Below are 21,681 nucleotides of genomic sequence, written 5' to 3' on the forward strand. Positions count from 1 at the left end.
TGAAGAGGGTGTGATGTGATCTCAGGGAGGCGGTGCTGGAGGTTGGAGGGTTTGTTTGGGGGGGGGGGGGGGGGGCATTTGAATCATACGTCACAGCTCTGGTTGGGACCTTGATTTCCCTCTGATACTGGCTCTCTCATTCACACACACACACACACACACACACACAGCACTCTGACAGAGGACGGAGGGACGAAGCAAAGAGGAACCTGTGAGAGAACAGCAACAAAGAAAAAGAAAGAACATAGAACAAAGTCCAAAGAGAGACGCTGAGAAAGCAAAGGAAAGGAAGAAGAGCAGAAATCAGGCAGGAGAAAGAGGTAAAATACATTTCATTTTATTGCATAGACAGCTTGTTTGAATAAAAGGAGTTTGTAACTTAATGCACTTTTGCATCTTAAAACCTTCACTTGCACTTTCATCTCCACTTTAAATCCATTAAATCTCCCAGTTTTAATGAATTAATTATTTTTTGACATTGGAAATAACATTGATGGACTGCAGAAAACAGAAACCGCGTATCAAATAATACATGTCTCATGGTATCATCATATAAAGTGGCAATTCATAGTAATACTTATTTAACTGTTCAATGGAAACAATGTGAAACAGTTGAAGCCAGTTGCTGTTGGGATATTATAATACTGCAGGGGGTGTAAGTCATTCTCTTTCCACTCCATAGCTGTAAAACACACACACACACACACGAACACACACACACACACACACATACATATTGTGTGGGTCAGCACCTATAAATACCCTCATGAGATAAGCAATGGAATTCAGCTACAGCCACAAAGTGATAGACGTGGTGGGGGCGGATGCAGGGTGGTGTTTTGTATGTGTGCACATGACCGTATAGATACAGATACAGGTGGTGGACAAAATAACAGAAACACCTTGACTATGGCTCCTCAGTAGCCTGTCATTTAACAGCAGCTCTGTAAAGCTGTATTCAGCTAATATTCAGGTGTGTTTAGATCGTCAGTGAAGTTGACTGAATGGTCATTTTTAAGGATCTATAGTCTCATTGGCAATAATCAATATTTTTGTATTAACAATGGCTCACATGACTACTGATGTCGCTCATAGTGACAAATTCTGACTGGACTCTGCGGTTGTATGAATCGTTTTAGCGTCTCTCAGCTGATGGTTCCCTCACACTGCTCTCATAGCATCATTTCCAGCTGCAGCAGGAAGCTGTTAAACCCTTAAAACCAACTGTACACTGCTGGCTTGACAACAAACAGCAGACAGACACAATTAGTGACTAGCTGGTAGCTGGCTTGATACTGGCAAAAATCATAATCACGATTATTTTCATCAATATTGAGATCACAATTATCTATCTATCTATCTATCTATCTATCTATCTATCTATCTATCTATCTATCTATCTATCTATCTATCTATAAACAATTAAATATATAATATAAAAATGTAAAAAATATAAATTGGATCAAATATGTTTTAGTGCACTGCACCAATAAACTGAAAACTCCAAAACATATTCAACTTTTTGGTAAACGATATACATCATATTCCGGTCAGTAACTGATTCCAAGGAAAGTAAAGGCTGGTCCGACTATATATAGAAAGTCTCTGAAAACAGCTCAAGATGACGCACTTCTACGTATGTTCCTAACATACGCAGAAACATAACCATGTAGTGGATGGGGGGATGGTTTTTGTAGGGGGGATGAATGCGGCACAATTATCGTTTTATCTTGATTATCTTGTTTTCATAATCGTTGGAAGATAAAATCATAATCAAACATAAAATTCGATTAATCGCCCATCTCTACTAGCTGGTGACCATGGTGGAGGGTTTAGCAGCTAAAGAGCCAGATATTTCTCTCAGGAGTTGGTGGAGATCACAAACAGCTAGAGGAGAGGGAATATTTGACTTAAATTTCATCACGTGGTTGGAAACATGATTCCAAATTAATGCTAACGTTGCTCTGTAAATGTTGGATGTATAAAAGGCAATTGTTGGTGAATAAGTTTATCGTATCAGTTTAAAAGGTGGTTATCACAACTTGTTTCTGTTGCTCCGGGTTAGGCAAAAACACAGGTTTAAAAGGAATGGTTGGGCATTTTGAGAAAAACACTGATTCACTTTGTTGCAGAGAGTTTAATGTCAAAGTATGGACCCTGAGCCAGGAGGGGATTATCTTAGCTTAGCATAAAGAATGGAAACAGCGGACAACAGTCAACCTTGCTCTGTTTAAAGTTGAAAAATATGCCAATATCCAGTTGGCTAACATCCGTTTTTCATTTGTATGTGGAACAATATGTTATTGGTTCTCTCAGAAGTCACAGTTGTACTTTAGAAAATAACGACAACAGCCTCGTGACAGCAGGAAAACATCCACTGGACTCTCTGCTGGTAGTTGATAACACGTCTTTGATGAAGGTGTCGTTCCTTTGTAAAGCCTTAAGTGCTCAGAGCAGATTAATTCACAGGCAAACTGAGGTCGAAGTCTAAAAATAAAATGTCAGGGCCCCTGGTACTTAGATTACCACCCCTCTTCTTTTCTCACTCACACACTCAAACACTTTATTTTCCAGTTTGAATTAAGACCCACACGCATCAGCACCTGGCAACCGCAAATTAATCTGTAATTATGTTCTTTTCATTCTCTGTTCGCCTCCATCTCTGTTAAAAACCACTGATGAAACAAGCTTCTTCTCTCCACAAGACACATCCATGAGATCACTGAGGAGCCACGGTCAGGTTCATTTACTGTGACATGAATTAGACATAAATTTAATGTTAATAATGTGAAAATCAAAAGAAGAGTTGACTGGGTTGCAGGCAGAGCAGGTTGAGGATGTAAATAGATGCAACTGGGTCCAGAGAGATCTAGAAGGTGAAGCTGCAGCTCACGTGTTATGATCAACCATCTGGGTCAAAACGCTGGCAGTGATTCAAACTGAACTCTATTTCTGTCCAGCTGGATGTTTACAGTAAGAGGTTTCACCGTAATCTATTACACATATGGATTCGTGCATTTTAGTGCCAAAGGACTGCAGGAGCATCCGGCTTTTGGTTTTTGTAAATCAAAATAACGTGAACTCACAGGATCTTAGATCGTCACGGACAACCATCAACTTTAATTCCTCAGGTTCTGTATCTGTATCTGTTGGGTATCTGGGTCACACACATCTGAGACCTTTTGGAGTTTGGTTACATTTTTTTAGAAACCGGCCAATGACTTGAGTTTCTCATAGAAGAATAATCAGAATCAGCTTCAGTATGTTTGTGTAAACAAAGAGTTTGACTCTGGTGTCCAGTGGTTTCTCGTTGCACAAGCTGCAAATGTGGGAGAGCGCAAGGACTCTGCTGAAATAAACATCAGTGGGTAGTGTAATTAGATTTTTATATAAACAGTAGGTGGTTATGTACAGGATGTGCATGTATACACATATATTCACAGTATATGTATATTTCTATTTAACCGATGATGTAAACATGTTAAGTGGATGTTTTAGTAGCAGCTGGAACCAGGGTTGACCGGGGGGGGGGGGGGTCTGTGGTGATATTTCCTGTCTGCTTCCTGAGTCTGGAGGTGAACAAGTCCTGGATGGTGAGCAGGTCCACCTGTGATCTTCTCTGCAGTCGTGACTGTGATGGATGTGCAGAGAACAGGCCTGGATCTGCAGCTCCTCAGGCAGCCAGCTGCTCCACCTCTTCATCACTGATAACTGCTGTCTACAAATTTCAGGAGTTTAACAGACGGGTCTCCTGAGGTGTAATTTATGGTCTAGAGTGAGAGGAGCTGGGGGGGGGGGCAGCATGTGGGGACAGCACCGGCCGTCCAGGTGCTGGAAGTTGGTGATCGGACAGGTGGAGGCGGACACGGTGACCTCTGGGATCCTGTTGTTTTGAAAGGAGATGCTGTTGTTGGTTACAGTATATTTTGTCAGTGATGATGATGATGATGATGATGATGGTGCTGGTTGTGGGGGGTTGGGTTGGGAGGGGGTGGGGGTGGGGGTGGGGGGGTGAGGTCCGGTTCCCAGTTTGGTGGATGACAGAGCAGCTGCTCCCTGCGTTAACCTTGGTCCCAGATATTTTTGACGGCTGACCCGCGCAGAGCCGAGATTATTTTCATGCCAGCGATTCGCTCGGTTCACGACTGATTTGTTTGTTTGAAAGTTTCTCGGTATGTTCACTCCAGTTCTGTGCTTGAAGTACATGTACTTTAGTTGAGGTTTCCTGTTTCACGCTGCTTTAGACTTACTTACTTTGTCTTCTTCACATCTCTTGTTGTGGGGATGAAGTTTTATTTAATACTTTTTGTTATATTTTTGAAAAAAAGCTGGAGATATGTATTTTTTTAATAAGATCATTACACTGCTCACCAGTAAAAATAAGACATGAGATATTTTTCTATCTTCCATACTTACTCTATCTTACCACTCTGCCTCTTTCTGTCACCGTTTGGCACATCACTGAATTCATTACCCTCCCACTTGTTTTTAATGGCTCTGTGCCTCTGTGATCGTTACACCGAGAGGGTCACATTCACAGAAACTCTGGCACAATCCAAACTTTTGAGTGGTGAGTTCAGGCTGCAGCACTCTGGAAGATCGGGAGAGTCTGAGGTGACGGGGTCATGCAGTGTCCTGCTGTTTCAACTGTTTTAAAGGTGGATTGCAACATCCAGCCTATACTGTCTGTAACTGTGAGCCCCTCCTCTTCATATGACACCGACAGCAGCTGCTGCTCCGTCCTGTACCATCCTGTCTCCTGTCCATGTGTGGAACCGGGAGGTGCTATTTAAATAGAGCCAAGTGCAGACACAGAGTGAAGGGGGGGGGGGGGGGGGGGGGGCTTGTGGTCGCTGGCGGCTCGGTTTAGCTGAGCTGATGGAGCTGGAATAGTTTTACCATGAGGATACAACCAAACTGGCATTTTGATTAGCTGACATTCAGGTTTCAGCAGCAGTGGCAATAATTTAACACGCCATCTGTGTAACATCACCTATCTGCTGCTGTCCTTTTGTTTTTTCTTTATAGTTACAGTAAATATCCAACCGTATATGTTATATTATTATATTATTTATTTTTAAGTATTTGATATTGACATTTTGCAGTTTCTCTTTCATTGTACTGTCACTTTACTAACCAATGAAGGGATATCTTATCTTATTATTAGCAATGTGAGTGTTATTTCAAATGACTTTATTAGAGGAAGATCAAGCACCTTCTGCAGCAACACACTGAGGAACATGAGGAACATTGTCAGTGGTTTGAAATGGGCCTCGTCAAAACACATTAATGACAATGAAATGTGTAGTTCAGGTGAAATAACAACCAAGACGTAGAGTCTTCTGTCTCTAGGGCGACGCTGCTGACATGGCTGGACAAATATTCAAACAAAATAAACACAAACCTACTTGAAAATCTCCAATTTAATCAAACAATTAACAGACAATGTTTTTTTCTAATAGCAATAACTAGATTGACGAATTGGCAAAGCTGAAGCAGAGATGATTAATTATTAATTAAATTATTTAATAAATTAAATCAAACCTATTATAACAAAAGGGGGAAAAAGATCAACACATGGTCCAACTTGAAAGTACTTTTTATTTCTGAAGCTCCAGAAAGAAAAGAAAAGCTTTGGAAACATTAAGTGTTATGATCCCTTTGTCTTTCTTCTGTAAAGAGGTCAAAGCTAAATATCATCAGAGAATCTGAAGACTCTGGTGCAGATTATGGTTTTGGTTTGGACCTGATGTTCACGGCTTTTATCTTCTTTTTTTTTTAAATTGTTTTTCCAAATCAAATGACAAAAGAGACTCAAGCACAAGAACAGCAACGTCCAATTCCTCCCACCCACGTCTCATACACTCCTTCACAGCCAGTACAACAACAGATACACAGATACAGCTATTACATCCATGTCCACCATGTCTTCCATTTGTTAATCTCAGACCTCCTCCGCTCTCTCTGCATATCAGCTCTCACATATATGATCCCTGCACGCTGCTGCAGCCACCCCCCCCCCCCGCTCCCCTGCAGTTTGCAGACCTCGGCTCATTGCGAGCATGAATAAGATTCTCCAGTTGCTCTGTGGGCGAAATGCACTGCACAGCGTGTGAAGTGCAGCAGTGAATGCTGGGAGGCCGCTATAAAAAATCCGACCCCGAGCAGAGCTGAGCTTCATTTCTGGGCGACCTCGTGAAAGTACACTCGCACCTGTCACTCACACTCAGAGACACAGAGTTTGTTTGTGATCGTCGGTCGGATTTAGAAAAGGTGTTGATGCTCGGTGTGTTTGCTTGTGTCGTGTGTTGGTCTGAGATTAACTGAGCAATGTGCATCTGTCAGTGGGCTGGTGTGGCCTTCAGCGGCCGTGACACAACACAGTGGTTCTGTTGTTTATCAGGAGTGCACCATGTGCTTGTGCTTCTCTTTAATAATAGGAGATATGAAGACACATTGTGGCAGACAAGGAGAGACAACAAAACTTTTTTAAGTGAGGTGGAAAATGATTTTGTTTTCTTTTTGGTTAAACAGTCTGTCAAAGTGAAAAAGAACAAGGAAACTGATTAAAAATGTACTTAAAGGCCTTTAAAATATTTTTTTTCAGTGTTTCTTACTATAAGCAATAGTTGTGCTTGAACACCCAATTTCCTGCCAAAGTTTGAGCAGTTTTTTTCTGTCCCGCTGTTTTGATCTGAGCTTTCCTCAATAGATTCTCGAGGGCGGACTCGGTTAGAAAAATGTTGTCAGCATCATTTTAATCAAAATCTATTGACAGTTATATAAACTTAAAACTATATACTTATTGCAATTATAATAAGGTTTACATAACTGAGGAACAAAATTGATTTAAAAAGTCATGATTACATAATTCTGAGATGGAGTGATTGAACTAAGTTGATTTTCGTACTAAACTGAAATTAGTGGCAACTCATGGGCGCCTGGAAAACACATTAAAATACCACCAAAAATATGGGAAAGATGGGAAGGTACATAACACCTATATGTCTATTATTCGTATCAAGCCTTTTTTTTTTTTTACCAAATGTCTTCCTTTTCTTGCACACCCTTTTATTATAAAGAGTTTTGAGTATCAGGCATGTAAACCCCAACAGATGCCTTAAACAAAGTCTTGACATTGTGCTTTTGCTTTGAAATTGAAAATTAATTCTGGTTTCCCTCTTTTTTCAGGTGCTGTGTGCTGTGCTAAACACCAACGATCTACCAGTCTATATTATACTATAGCTTCAACATCCAGCCAACAGCAGAGAGCTGCTCTTCTTATTCTACAGAATCAGTGTTTACCTCAGTGTCAGGAAACATTTTGTTGTTGATCAGCTGAATTTATAGAAAGTGAATCAGTGTCTCTGTCAAGGGCTCAACTCAGTAAACTTACTCAACCTTAAGACTCAAACGATGGCCCCCAAGAAGAAGGCCTCCCGCCAGAAGAAGCCTGCCGTGGAAACCATCTCTCAGGTCGCCATGGAGACCACCACCACGACCCAGATGAAGGTGCAGAGCCTCGGTGACGGCGTGGTGGTGGTGGAGACCGGGGTGAAGAAGATCGAGCAGATGGCGGCGCTGGACATCGCTCAGCTGAACAGCCTTAACCTCCCGCTGCCTCCGCCCGTCATCAAGCCCGGAGAGAGAGGCCTGGGCCTGGGCAGCGAGCTGACACGACCCCTGCACGGCAACGCCCTGCTGGAGGAGCTCAGCAAGATGCGCCAGGAGAAGTAAGTTCTGATGGGAAGTGATACTCAACAATGTCAAATCATTCCATTAGAATAACATACAATTCTAATACTACACAATTACTGCAGGATACTTCACAATCATGATACAACTTCGACACAATATCATTTCAATATCATTTCAATACAATATGGTGCATTTTGATCCAGCAGCCGACAATTATGATAAATTACAATTGTGGTTTGATACAATAACATGATGATATGCTGCAATTATGATACAATGCTATGCAGAGTATTTACAATACAATACAATACAATTGTGATTGTTATCGTAATTATAGGATCCATGTAAACACATCAGAATTATAAGATTACAATATTACAGTGAAAGCTATCATTATCACATTTTAATTGTATTGTTTTGTATTATATTGTAATTGTATTCTATCATGTTGTGTTATAATCACAATGTATTGCAGAACCCTGTTTAAATATATGCAACATAAAGCTCTTTCTGGGAGCATATGATTTTCTTATATTACAATATCTTCTTGTGCATTATTGCATCACATTCATTAACTTTTACTTTATTTTGTTTCATATCTGATTATATTCTATGTCATATGTCATATTTTTGTGTTAGTACAGCATCATAGTACACCTTTAAATTCAAGATAGCCAGATGTATCATATATCATTTTGTTGTACTACACATAATGTCGTGTGGTGTTATTGTAATGTGACTACATGTTTTCTCACATGGTTATTTGTCCTTCCTCCCTCAGGTTCCTGACTGACCTGGAGTTGGCCTGTAAGTCAAAGGCCTTTGACGTCCACAAGCTGGTCATCTCTTCAGTCAGTCAGTATTTCAGAGAGATTCTGGCCAAAGATCCTGGCATGAAGCGCTTGGAGCTGCCCTCCCTCTCACCTCTGGGTAGGTCCACCGAGATCAGTTTACACTGTCAACACTGCAGAAGTCAGGTTTATAATGTCCAACTCACCTGCCTTCCTTTTAGCTCTTGCACCAATCAATCACCATAAATCACCAATCAATTCACCCATAAAGCAGAATGAAAAGGACCAGTTGGTTTTCATTCTTTTTAAACAGATCTGTAGAAAAAAACAACAAAATATCTTACAACACCCCAAAACTGTCAAGCTTTAGAGCATGAGAGTGTCCACATGTGAGAGCCAATAACTCATCCATCCAACCGTACCTCCCTGCATCCATGTCAGTCTTAACTTGTTAATCTTTTCTGGAGCTGGTGCGTCCATCACTACAAATTCATGTTGTTCAAACCCACAGAACTTTATTTCTGTTCTATTCAGCATCCCAGACAATTTAAAGATGCCAAATATGTTACAGTTAACTTTTGAGAAATGAGCATACTTCATTAGCTGACTGTCAGAATATTAGTATGAAACTTAATAGTTTAAATGTAAAAGTCATTTTTCAAGCAAATATGCACAAAATGATGTAGTTCAGTTCAGCTTGTTAAGTGTAAGGACTTGACTGTTAAGTCTCGTGTGATCAACTGTTTTTGTGTATTGGACTGTCGGTTGTCACCTTGTGCTTCCAGAAAGCATGGTGGGCATTATCCACTATTCTCTGACATTGTATGAAATGACTAAGACTAAAGACTAAGTCAAAGACTAAATGATGAATTGATGAATTGAAAAGTCAAATGTTCAAATCAAAATAAAATGTTTTTCTGAATTTAAAGCTGTTTAAAATGGGATTTAAAGGAAAAATAAGTTAATTTCCTTTGGCCTCAGTAGTTTTGTTTCTTCTGGCTGAAACTGTTCATATGTGAGGGATTAATGTTTGACTTGTGTCAACTGCTCGTCCCTCTGTCTGCAGGCTTGGCCAACGTCATCACCTTCGCCTACCTGGGTCGCGTCCACATGTCGCTCTACACCATCGGCTGCACCGTCTCCGCCGCCGCCACCCTGCAGATCCCTCAGCTCCTCAAGATGTGCATGGACTTCCTGCTGGCCGAGCTCAACGTCCAGACCTGCGTCTACATCTGGAACATCGCCGCCGCCTACGGCCTGATGCCCGTGTGTGACGCCGCCCGCCGCTTCGTCCTGGAGAACTTTGTGCAGTTCGCAGAAACGCCGCTGTTCAACCAGCTGACCCTGGAGCAGATCTCTGCCTTCCTGCAGGACGACATGCTGATGTTGCCTTCAGAGGTCAAAGCCTTCAAGGTCAGAGGTCGAACTTTGTCTTTAAAGGTCAAAGATTGCAATCAGATCAGTGTTTTACATTTCCCTCTGAATTACTTTTTATACTTCAATCTGAATAAATCACAGCTGCAGTTATAATCAAAATTCGACCCCAAAGCTTCTTGACATGAATCACTGTGATCAGTCTCCACCTCCGATCCAAAGTGAGGAGAAATGCCAGGTTCTTCTTCGTCGGACCTCTGGTCCTTCCTATTTTCATCCAGACCTAAAAACAGACCCCAGACCAGCTGTTCAGAGCCGAACACAGAGCCATGAATCAATGCCAGTCACCTGCAGGCCAAGTAAAACTCTCACTGCACACAAGAGGAGAGCCTGTTTATTAATATACATAACTCCATGTTGGACCTAAATAGACAGACAGCTGAGGGAGAAGAAGAAGAAGTGATAGATGTATTTATAAACTGGAACAAATGTGAATGTAACGCTGTTTCATTTGGTCAATGATTTTTTTGTTCTGTAAAACTAACTTACTGGTTTCTTTTCTTTCTTTTTTGTAACTTTCTTTTTATTGATATTTTTAAGATAAATGACTGGGTTGATCATGAACAGGAAGTTAGTGTGTTAGATCCTATAGGCACACAAACACACACACACACACACACACACACACACACACATATATATATAAATATAATATGATATAATTTGCTGCCTGGTGTGAACACACAGAGTCCCCAAACTAACAAAATGCAGAAAGTGTTATTAGGAAAGTCGAAAATATAACTGAACACATCAATAAATAATAGTTTGTTAGATCATTTTTAAATAAAATATAAAATAACAAAAATATAAAGGTTTATAGTAGTTAGTGAAAAAAAAGCAAAAAGATTTTTTATTTTATTTATTTTTTTAAATAAAAAATCTTTTACTCTTCTATTGTTTCACTAGCACTTTATTTTTCAACTCTTAGTTTTCCATGTGTTTTTGGTCTTTGTACACATTTAATAATTTGTCTATTTCTTATTTATTTTTGTATGAAATCTTTAACTTGTTTGTTATGGCAGCTACATGAAGCCTGTTTTTGGTGACTTTGGTTTGACAGCTGCTTTGAGGTGCTGCATGTTGATGTGAGTCTCACTCTCGGACCGTCTCTCTCCAGTTGGCCATGAAGTGGCTGGACTTCGACGCCTCTCGTCAGGTCCACGCCGCGGAGCTCCTCGGTCATGTTCGCCTTGAGACGATCCCGGCCAGCGAGCTGGTGAGTCAGATCCAGCCGGTGCCCCGCATGATGCTGGACCCTCAGTGTCACCGCCTGCTGGTGGACGCCATGAACTACCACCTGCTGCCCTACCAGCAGAACACCCTGCAGTCCCGACGCACGCATGTCCGCGCCGGCCAGCAGACCCTGCTCACCATCGGAGGCCGCCCATCGCTCACCGAGAGGGCGCTCAGCAGAGAGGTTGGTGCCTGCGAGGCTGGAGATTTGGTTTCAATTATGTTATCATTAAAACACTACTAGCACTTGAAATCCCATTTAGTTTTCATTAATATAGACATTCTTTATGATAAATATCGTATTTCACATTATTACTAAAAGCTGTCCTTTATTTCCAACCCTGTGTCCTAGAAATCACATTTATATACAACTTATTTGCAACAGGAAATACAATTTGTAGGAAGAAGACTAATGTAATGAGGATACGTTGTTAATTAAAACATATCTGACAAGTTTCAAATACATTGATATTGAAGGCATCAGTAAAATATTCACAGACAATATGTTTGTTATCTGTGTTCTTACAGTATAACATCCACTTGTAGTGACTACAGGATTATTAAGCTTTTTTATGATTATGTTTAGACACTCGCACACTTTATTTATTTATAGGGATGATGCAATTTATCAGTTTCAAAACAAGACATGAAACAATGTGTTGCACAGAGAGTTTATAGCTGTTGCTAGTTCTCCACTCCTGTCCCTAGTTGGGCTTTTACATGTGTAATGGAATAAAAACAGTCAGCAAAACCAACACAAAACAGACAACACAATTGATAATATCCTACAATTAGCTAAAAATATACAGTTCACAGTGACACACACAGTGTGTTTATGTCAATTAGACCATCTTTTTAGAAGAATATTGATTGTAAATAAAAATTATATTTTTTCTACCTTGAATAATGTGCAGAGTAGTGAGCAGATTTTTTTTCAAACGCTGAGAGCCACAGTCTCTTCTGTCCTCTGGATTTTGGAAGCTGGACAGTCAGAGACTCTTTATAGAGACTGTTTGGAGACATTTTAGTGAGTAAATCAAACTGACATAATGAAAGCAAGTCCCCCAAGTTCCTTGCTGACCTTTGACCCCGCTGTCCAGGTGCTGTGGAGAGACCCCCGTGAGGGAGGAGCCTCCTGGCGTCACCTCACCCAGCTGCCGGCGAAGAGCTTCAACCAGTGCGTGGCTGTGATGGACGGCTTCCTGTACGTGGCTGGAGGAGAGGATCAGAACGACGCCCGCAACCAGGCCAAGCACGCCGTCAGCACCCTCAGCAGGTGACACTGACAGACCAACACATACATACAGACATCATGGATAAGAACAAGTGTTGTTCACAGGTTGCAGCTCACCAGTGGGACCCGGTCCACAGGTAAAATAATAAATATAAATATTAAAAATATATTTAAGAAAATATTTCAAATAAAATATTAGTAAATGATTTGCTAACCGACTATGGGTCACAACTTATGAACCCCTTATAAAGGATGCTTTATTTATATTGTTTTAGTAAACCATGGGACAGGAGTGGTAAGTGCTACTTGTCAGGTTAATCAAGAACAGTCTGACTGATCCACAGTACACACTGTATGATCACACACACCTCTGCCTGGGGCCCCAGGGCAAAGGTGAGCTGCTGGGCCCCACAGGGACCCTCTTCAAGACAAGGCCTCAGTCCCACATCCTAAAATCTCCTCTAACCTTACCCTCCTCTTCCCCCCATCAGATACGACCCTCGCTTCAACACCTGGCTCCACCTGGCCAGCATGCGTCAGCGCCGCACCCACTTCTCCCTGGCCGCCAGTGGCGGCCGGCTGTTCGCCATCGGCGGCCGTAACGTGGAGGGTCTGCTGGCCACCACCGAGAGCTACCTGCCGTCCTCCAACACATGGCAGATGCGTGCTCCCATGGAGGTGCCCCGCTGCTGCCACTCCAGCGCCACCCTGCCCTCCGGAGACATCCTGGTGACCGGCGGCTACATCAACTGCGCCTACTCCCGCTCCGTGGCCTGCTACAGCGTGGAGACCGACACCTGGAGCGAGAAGGCCTCCATGGAGACTCCCCGAGGCTGGCACTGCTCCACCAGCCTGGGAGGGAAGGTATACGTTGTGGGAGGAAGCCAGCTGGGCCCCGGAGGAGAGAGGGTGGATGTTCTCTCTGTGGAAGTCTTCTCTCCGGAGAGTGGAGTGTGGAGCCGGGCCGCCCCTCTCCCGCTCGGCGTGAGCACCGCTGGCCTGTCCCCGCTGGCCGACAAGCTGTACCTGCTGGGGGGCTGGAACGAGGCGGAGAAGCGCTACAAGGCGGCCGTGCAGAAGTACGACCCGGCCACTGACAGCTGGTCCATGGCCGAGGATCTGCCCGAGCCCACGGTGGGAGTGTCCTGCTGCACCCTGACCCTGCCGCCCCGCCACGCGCCGCGCCGGCAGCAGCACCGCAACACCCCGGCCCACGAAGAGCAGCAGCAGCCCGGGAAGAACCGGAGCAGAGAGAGCAGCGTGGCCCCGTCACAGACCATCACAGCATAGAGACATGGAGCAGGGGAGAGACTGGAGGAGAGGAGGGACGGTTCAACCTCAGGAGAACATCTGGATTAGGGCTGCAACAAATCATTATGCATATATTATCAATTAATCTGTAGATTGATTTTTCAATTAGGTGTACCCAAAGTAACCAAGGTGACATCTCCAAATGCCCAAAGATATTCCGTTTAAAATGACATATTTATTACTAACCCTAACCCCTTATTGCCTGAAAAACACCTTTTAATAACAATTTATCAAAGTTTTTTGTCGATCAATTGATCAATCGACTGATGGTTTCTGCTCTAATCTGGATCATGTCTGCTCTTTTTTTCTGTTCATATTTATGTTGAAAAATTAACTTATTTATCATTTTAACACCAAAGATTTTTCCTTTTTATCAACCTTAACGAAACACATTTCTGCATTCCTGTCAATCAATAACATGAAGCACAAAGATCCAAGACAAAGAGCAAAATTAAATCAGCGAGGCTTGAATAATAAATAATTGAATAAGTATATAAGTGGGCAAATAAAATTAAACAAAGCAAGTTTACATTTTAGGGGCCAAAGTATACTGATGACAATAATAATGGCCAGTTTAAAGGAAGTCTATGTAAAGTTTGAAAAACAGTTGGAAAACGGTAAAATGTTGTTTAACAATGGCAAAAGAGAAACTGACCCATTATTACCATTTATAGTGTAAATATCTAAAGGCTAACATCAGGCACCATAAATTACTGGTCAGGCTGGACCAAGTGAGGCCGTAACAGCAAAACCTTGAACTCAGCAACAGCTTGTTTTATTGCTTATAATTCAACTTTTCATTTGTAAAAGGAAGAATGTGTCATTTCTTTTTTCAAAAGCTGCATGGTCTCTTTTTTTTGGTCAAGAAATGTCATGAAGTACTGATCCTGAATGTGAAAAAAATCATTTCTGCTCGACATCTGTCCTGCGATGTTGCGACTGCGAGACAGAAAAGAGAGCTTGCATGATCCGAAGTTGTCTCAGGAGGTTTTCCAGTGATGGAGAAAGAGGTGGATGAGGGATGAAATGGAAGAGAGGAGCAGGCGGAGGTAGAGAGGTGACGGATGGAGGACGATGAAGGATGGAGAGATGGCTGTCTGTGTTTGAGCGAACATCAAGACGACTGTGAATCCACTGGCAGATTGTGTACAAAGATGTATCTAGGCAGAGTGTGTGTGTGTGACTGTGAACATGAGTGTGTGAATGTGTTTGTGACAGCAAACAGGGTGAATGACAGGAGTGTGTGTGGGCGCTTTCTGACAAAAACAACACAATAACGAAGATTTCTCACCGGCAAACTTGAAATATTTCTCATGTGAACAGCAGCGATAAACAAACCTGTTTATTATTTAACGTATATCTGTCAGAAGTAGAGTAGCTCGACTGTGACAAAAATAATAAAAAAAATATATAGATGTAGTACTTAATAAAGATTTTATAAGTGCAATGGAGTGGAAGGATGAAGAGGAGAATGTAAAGAGGAGGGCAGAGTGAAATCAACAACACAGGTGAGATGTCAAATCTCGTGGCTTCAATCCACAAAGCAAAGACTGAGAAAAATGTCTAAAAAAATGCATTAAATCTGAAAAATTAAGAAAAAGAAATGTGACTAACCTAATAGAATAAAAGAAAAATGCAACAAATTAAGATGAAAAGAAATATAAAAATGTGTGAACTCACCTGTGTTTGTGTTTGAAAACATCAGCCGTCCTCAGAAGTCTAATTTTTACAGAAACTAAGACAAACCAACCAACTGAAGAACCGGTGAGACTCCAGCAGGAGGAGCTACGAGCTGCTAAGAGTTCATGATGAATATCACTGTTTATCATGAGACAACAATGGGGCTGATCAGGCTCGTTTGATCGGCTGTGTCCCTCTGTATCGTCTCCTTCTTAGCGCTGGACGAGCTCTGTGGGTTTCACTGAATAAAGCCAATCTAATCAAAACCAGCTGATTCTCTGTCTTTTCATTCATTTTACTACATATGGTGTTGCTGGGAAATGTAGTCTTTATATATATATATATATATATATATATAATGTTTTACAAACTCATTTTAAAAAGTCATTGTTCTTTTGTTTTTTTCGCACTAAGGCCTTTCACTGTGATAAGCCAATTGGTGGAACTGTTAAGTTGTCGCCGGACGGACCACATGGTACATTTGTATTGTTAAGAGGTCCGATGTGGGCTGCAAACATTTTTGAGATTTTCAAGTGGGCCATGAGGCGGAAAAGGTTGGGAACCGCTGGTTTAAGGGAGGTTTGTTTGTCCCAGAGAAAGTTTTCATTTTGTTGAGTCGAACATAAAGCAGGTTTTTTTCTTACATACTGACACACACTGGAGCAGGAGTGTTGGTCTCTTAGAAAATACACTTCCTTCAACTTTGCTCAAGGGGATGACCCACAATGTACAGTAGAAAGAATAGTAAGTGAACCCTTTAGTCAAATCCTAATCAAAATAATGACTAAAGACACTATATTTCAACTAAAAACACACAAATCAAATCATAAGTATACGGGGAAAAGTGCACAAACCCCTCAGCTAATGACACGGACAGCTCGACATCATGGAGGGGAAATGAATTAACAAGTTTACCAAGGTATCTTACAGGATGAAGCTGCTGACGTTCAGTAACAGCTGGTGACGCAGCTGGGAAATGACCCTAACCACTGAAGTAAATCTACCACAGAATGACTGAAAGGAAAATCCACCTCCTGGAGTGGTCCATAAGAATCTGTCTGAGCTGAATCCGTCCTGTAGAAGGAATGATGCTGAATTAGAGCCAAAGGAGGTTCAACTCGTTATTAAATCCAAGGGTTCACTCAGTTTTCCCTCCATCATTATGAATGTTCAACAGCTGTGTTCAATAAAGACACAAAAGATTTAAATTGTTTGTTATATTAGGTTAAGCTCCTTGTGTTTGTCCATATTTGTGATTTAAATAAAGATCAGATCAGATTTTATTATATAAAAATGGACGTTGACTCCGGGTCTGGAAAGTGAAGCCAATGCAGAAGTGCATTAAACTTGCATTCTATCTAATGACCATCAGAGGGCCTCCCTATTAGCCCTATCTACCCCTGTCTACCCCCAACTACTCTATCAGTCCTATCTACCCTCCCTATCAGTCCTATCTACCCATCTATCTAAGGGGTGATTCAGCTGATCTGGCTGGCTAGGTGAGTGTTCCCTTTGTCCTCCACCGGTCGGCAAGATCTTAAGGCCGGTGGAGGAGGACGGGGTGCCCCCGGTGGACTGCCCCTATATATGAGGTCCTATACAACCTCCCATCAGCGAAGTCCGTGTTGTCATCATGACAACATAATTACCAAAATTCCCAGGCCCAGTCTCGTGATTTGTGTTCATCACCTTTGGTCCAAAGACGGTTCTTTGTCGATGGGGGACAACACCTCTGAAGTGCTCATGTCCCCCACCGACAGCCGTGAGTCCATGAGACTCTCAGTTCAAACAGCTTGTCGGTGGGGGACTCAGCACTCCAGCGCGTGCAGCGCCTCAGCATGAGGCTCGTGCTGAGGTCACACCATGGACAAAAAAATATTAGATTTTCTCTAAACTTCAGCATTAAAAAAAAAAAAAAAAAAAAGTTTCATAGGATCCAGATTAAACCAATAATTCAGATGCAGAGTAAGATCTGAAAAGGGCTCATCTGCTTGACTGACACGTGAACACATCACCGGCTCTACACTGCCACCATGTGGTTAAAAGTTGCATCCTGACATTTTGCTACAAAAATAAAGACAGCCACTAAATAAAAAAAAATTAAATAAAAAAAGGTCAATATGCAATATGTTAACCCCTTCAACTAACTGTTTTCACTTGTCCACATTTGAAATAATTAGGTGATAAAGTTTCTTAAAACTGACATTAACTGAAATCACAGAAAAACCCCTTTGATGAAGAAATGTTGGCATGGAGACTTTCCATGTGAGTGATATGGATGTAAACATTGGGGGTATTTTATCTTAGTTAAATTTCTAATTTTACCGTCTAATTTCTAGTTATTAATGTTGTAATCCTGTTGAAATCATGTTTTTAAAAGTGCTGTTTAAGTCATTATTAGTGTAACACTGAAATGAAGGATTCAATGTTTTGACAGACTCTGGACTGAACGTCAGAACTTCAGCCTCAGCTGATTTGATAATGACCTTTGTTTTATCTCCATATCCAAGTACCTCAAATTTCTGAAGTATCCCTAAACTGAAATCATAAAGACGCAGACCATCCCACCACAGAGAGCCCGAGTAACAACATTAGACCAAAAGTCATTTTTTCCATTTTATTACTTTCATACAAACAAGATGAAAAGGTGGTCCTTTACTTGCCAGGGAGGATGATGCCATCATACTGGGAAAAAATGAAGAGGGAAACGTTGAGGTTAAACATTACAGTTGTTTTACAGTGTTTTGACAGTGACAGTTTCCTGAAGGTTAAATGATTCTGAAACTAACATTTCAGAGAGGGAGAGCAAACTGAGGGAGACACAGATATAAAACTAAACCACAAAATCTCAAGACAAGTTGATTTTAGCTCTGCAGCAAATCAAAGTTAAATTAAAATCAGAAATTGCATGAATTTAACTATTTCCTCAGGAAGCCTGAAGCCATTTCTTAGGCATGTGTGCTAGCAGTGTTTTTAATGAGCCACTTGTAAATCTGGACACATGACATGTTTAAACACAGAAGCTGCTTCCTTAAACTTTATAAATAAAGGACTACTTCCTGTGTAGCACTGATTCAGTTGAGGGCAGTTAACATGTGTCTGATAGTTTATAAATGGTCGTTCAGCTAATGACGGAGGGTGTAGAGGTCTCAGTTGTGTATCAAACATTATACTAACGGCTTTAACACGCCCAAAAGTCTCCTCATAAACATGTTTGATCTGACATCAACTGATGAAACATACACCAGTTTCTTCAAGGGTTCAGGTTGGCCAAGTTAACTTCTTCCATTTATCTTAGTGATTACACATCTGAAATCAGTCCAATGCTGTTCTCTCCTTAAAAACGTTCACGTGTAACTGTGTTACTCACTTTCTGCTGGAACCAGCGCATGGCCTCCTCTTTGCGGATGCGGTGCCTGAAACCGATGCGGCCTCTTTTCCGCTTCTTGTCTGCAATGCTGAAGCCGGGTCTGCCCAGAACCTGGACACGGGGGGACGACGACGACAGAGCGGCTCAGAAAAGCTTTGACTCAAATGTTTCTCCATTATACATGAAAACTTCATAAGCATTGATTAGTACTTTTTGTTTCCTGAGACTAGTGCTTTCAATTCAGGAATTTAAGCCAGTTTAAATAAGCAAATAGTTCATAATTGATTAGTTCATCAAAAGAAAATTTATCAGCACTACATTTAATATTAATCATTCTGGGAAATTTGATTCTCTTGTCAAATGTAAGACATTATAAGAAAAACTATATCAAGGTGTATTTTGGTAGAGGTTCTCGATGAGATGCAGCCACATCATGTCCGCTAACCATAGACATGATTTACTGATGACACACTTGTGCAAACATCATAATGTAAACAGCATTTAAATGTTTATCCACCGATTTTTCTCTTAACCACCAAGAGAGGCTGAGGCAAGTACAAACGTCAACTGTTCATTAATCTAACTGCTCTCCTCTTGAAGAAAAAACTACCAGTATAATCTAAATCTTTTCCACAGTCAATTATCAGTATCAAGTGACAACACGTATTGTACTTTGTCAGTCAGGGTAACCACCTCAACTAAATGCTACAAATAACAATGACCAACAGAGACCAAGTCAAGAAATAACCGCCTAATTTTAAATCGGTTCTAATGGTCATAAAGTGAAACAAATGTCAAATAAATCTACAAACACCCATTAACCCAGCAGCAACCTCTGGTCTGTAACATGAAACCTTGAAGTCTTAGTACAATAACACTCTAACCACAAAACACATTTATCAATTGTTTCAGCAATGATCTGTCACAGTTTAAGATTCAGTAACTACTGTGAACTAAAAACACACCACATCCCAAACCCTACCACATCTGCAGCCAGCATTCTGTTTATTTGTACATCACTTACCACATAGAAGTCCAGTCCGTAGATACCGATGCTGGGGTCGTACTTGATGCCCAGATCGATGTGCTCCTGGATGCCGAAGCCAAAGTTTCCGGTATCAGAGAAGTTGTTCTTTCTCAACTCGTACTCACGCACCTGAAAGCGGGAACAGCAGAGGACTGATTTAAAGCAACAATATTATGTTCACAAAATCATGATTAAGTTTCATCAAAGGTTAATAGTTGCTTAAATGTCAGTATCGGCCTGTCTTACAGAGTCCATTCAAGGATCCAATAAAATCAAACCGACACATTATTGTTGAGTTTTTCCCCACATTTATTTTTGTGGAAAGTCAACGCAGCAGTGTGTCCTGAGGAAATCTGTCAGTAAACAACACTGAAAATATCCAAACAGGTAGATATCGGTCTTGGGATGAGGTAGTGTCACCTTTAACATAATGAGCTAATTTAATCAACTACATATCTTTCGTCCTTTAGTGCAATTTGAGAATCAAGTTTCACAAACAGGCCAAGATTCATTGACATTGTTGGGTTATTTTCAATTATTAATCATGTCAATACTCAAAAAGTCTTCTGAGCAAGAAGGTCAGGACGCCACAAGAGATGAAAATGAATGAGTCACAAGATAATTAACACAAAAGAAAAATACTATGCCACAAAAATGGTGATTACTGTTCTTTAAAAACACTGAATAGTTCTTACTCTTCAGCCATCTAAAATACACAAACTACATTTTAGACAAGGGAACTGAACTCTTCAGTTGTAACATGTGATAAGGAGCCAGGAGTAGACATGACTTGCTCACCTTGAGTCCCTTCTCCAGGATCTCCTCTGCTTTGGCTCCACGGACGGTGCAATGGACAGCAATCTTTTCATTTCTGCGGATACCGAAGGATCTCACAGTGTAGCGGGCTGCAAGTGGAGGACAGAACAATGTCAATTCACACACAGCAGTAAGACATGATACCTGCAAATACATTTCCCTTCCTGTAGTCTATTCAGACAATTCCCACTCTATCAACTATTGGTTGCTAATTCACCTTTAAGAGTATATGTACTAGATAAAATAACCACAGCTTACACAAACTATTACAACTCACCCTTAGAGAAGACGGGAGTCTGGCCTGTGAGTTGCTCCAGCACTTTAGCAGCTCGGGTCAGCCTGTCTCCGCTCTCGCCGACGCAGATGTTCAGGCAGAGCTTGCGGATGCGGAGCTCTCGCATGGGGTTCTCCTTCTTCTCACCCTGGTCCTAAGGAGCACAAGACAGAGGCTGTTAAAACGTGGGAACTGGCGAGTCACTGTAGACCTCCACGGAAACCAACGCCTCGTCAGCTACTGCCATGTTGGGTTCACTCTGCTGATCGACCATTAACAATAAACTCCAACTTGTTTAAGAATCACATTTTATCATCTTCTGAAACTGTTCTTCTACATCAGCATGTCACATGCCGGTCGGACATGTCCGTACATACCCCCGCTACTTCTGTTAGCATATCTGTACCCACAGTCCGGAAAACATAATAGCCTCACAACAACTAAAAAGCTCATACTAAAATAAATCTGACTTATCTGCTATGTTGCTGTGTCACCACAGTGTTATAATCTCGTCGTTAACGACAGAATTTAACCACAGACACACGGAGGTTCAGTGTTTTACAGCAGCTAGTCTGTTAGCATTACTCGGTTGTCAACTTTTAACATTCATCTGTAACATTTACTGAAGAAATGCGCCTCTGGATTAATCGTTCATTAAGGGGTCTAATCATTTGAACATAAATCAGCCGTTAGAAACGACCTGCAAGGCCGATGATGGTGGATTTCAACTGTAACTTCATATATGATCGCCATCGTACGATGTGGTACGCTACTCACCGCCATGTTGGATCACTAGAAGAGGACGTTACGTTT

General features: G+C 41.4%; 2 protein-coding genes across 2 annotated transcripts; one reads left to right on the top strand and one right to left on the bottom strand.

Moving 5' to 3' along the window:
* Positions 1-116: 116 nt before the first annotated feature.
* klhl43 (kelch-like family member 43) lies at positions 117-15,650 on the top strand. Its single transcript, XM_056399946.1, has 7 exons — positions 117-320; positions 7,192-7,733; positions 8,480-8,628; positions 9,556-9,902; positions 11,041-11,340; positions 12,257-12,432; positions 12,882-15,650. Exons 2-7 carry the CDS (start codon positions 7,417-7,419, stop codon positions 13,678-13,680), a joined length of 2,088 nt encoding a protein of 695 aa, XP_056255921.1. The 5' UTR covers positions 117-320; positions 7,192-7,416; the 3' UTR covers positions 13,681-15,650.
* Positions 15,651-17,984: 2,334 nt separating this feature from the next.
* On the bottom strand, positions 17,985-21,041 carry rpl11 (ribosomal protein L11). Its single transcript, XM_056398518.1, has 5 exons — positions 20,872-21,041; positions 20,577-20,683; positions 19,776-19,907; positions 18,752-18,862; positions 17,985-18,066 (listed from the first exon to the last, which is right to left on the bottom strand). Exons 1-5 carry the CDS (start codon positions 20,993-20,995, stop codon positions 18,037-18,039), a joined length of 504 nt encoding a protein of 167 aa, XP_056254493.1. The 5' UTR covers positions 20,996-21,041; the 3' UTR covers positions 17,985-18,036.
* Between the last annotated feature and the right edge of the window lie 640 nt (positions 21,042-21,681).

The sequence above is a fragment of the Seriola aureovittata genome, chromosome 16 (assembly GCF_021018895.1).
Source record: "Seriola aureovittata isolate HTS-2021-v1 ecotype China chromosome 16, ASM2101889v1, whole genome shotgun sequence".
NCBI lineage: Eukaryota > Metazoa > Chordata > Actinopteri > Carangiformes > Carangidae > Seriola > Seriola aureovittata.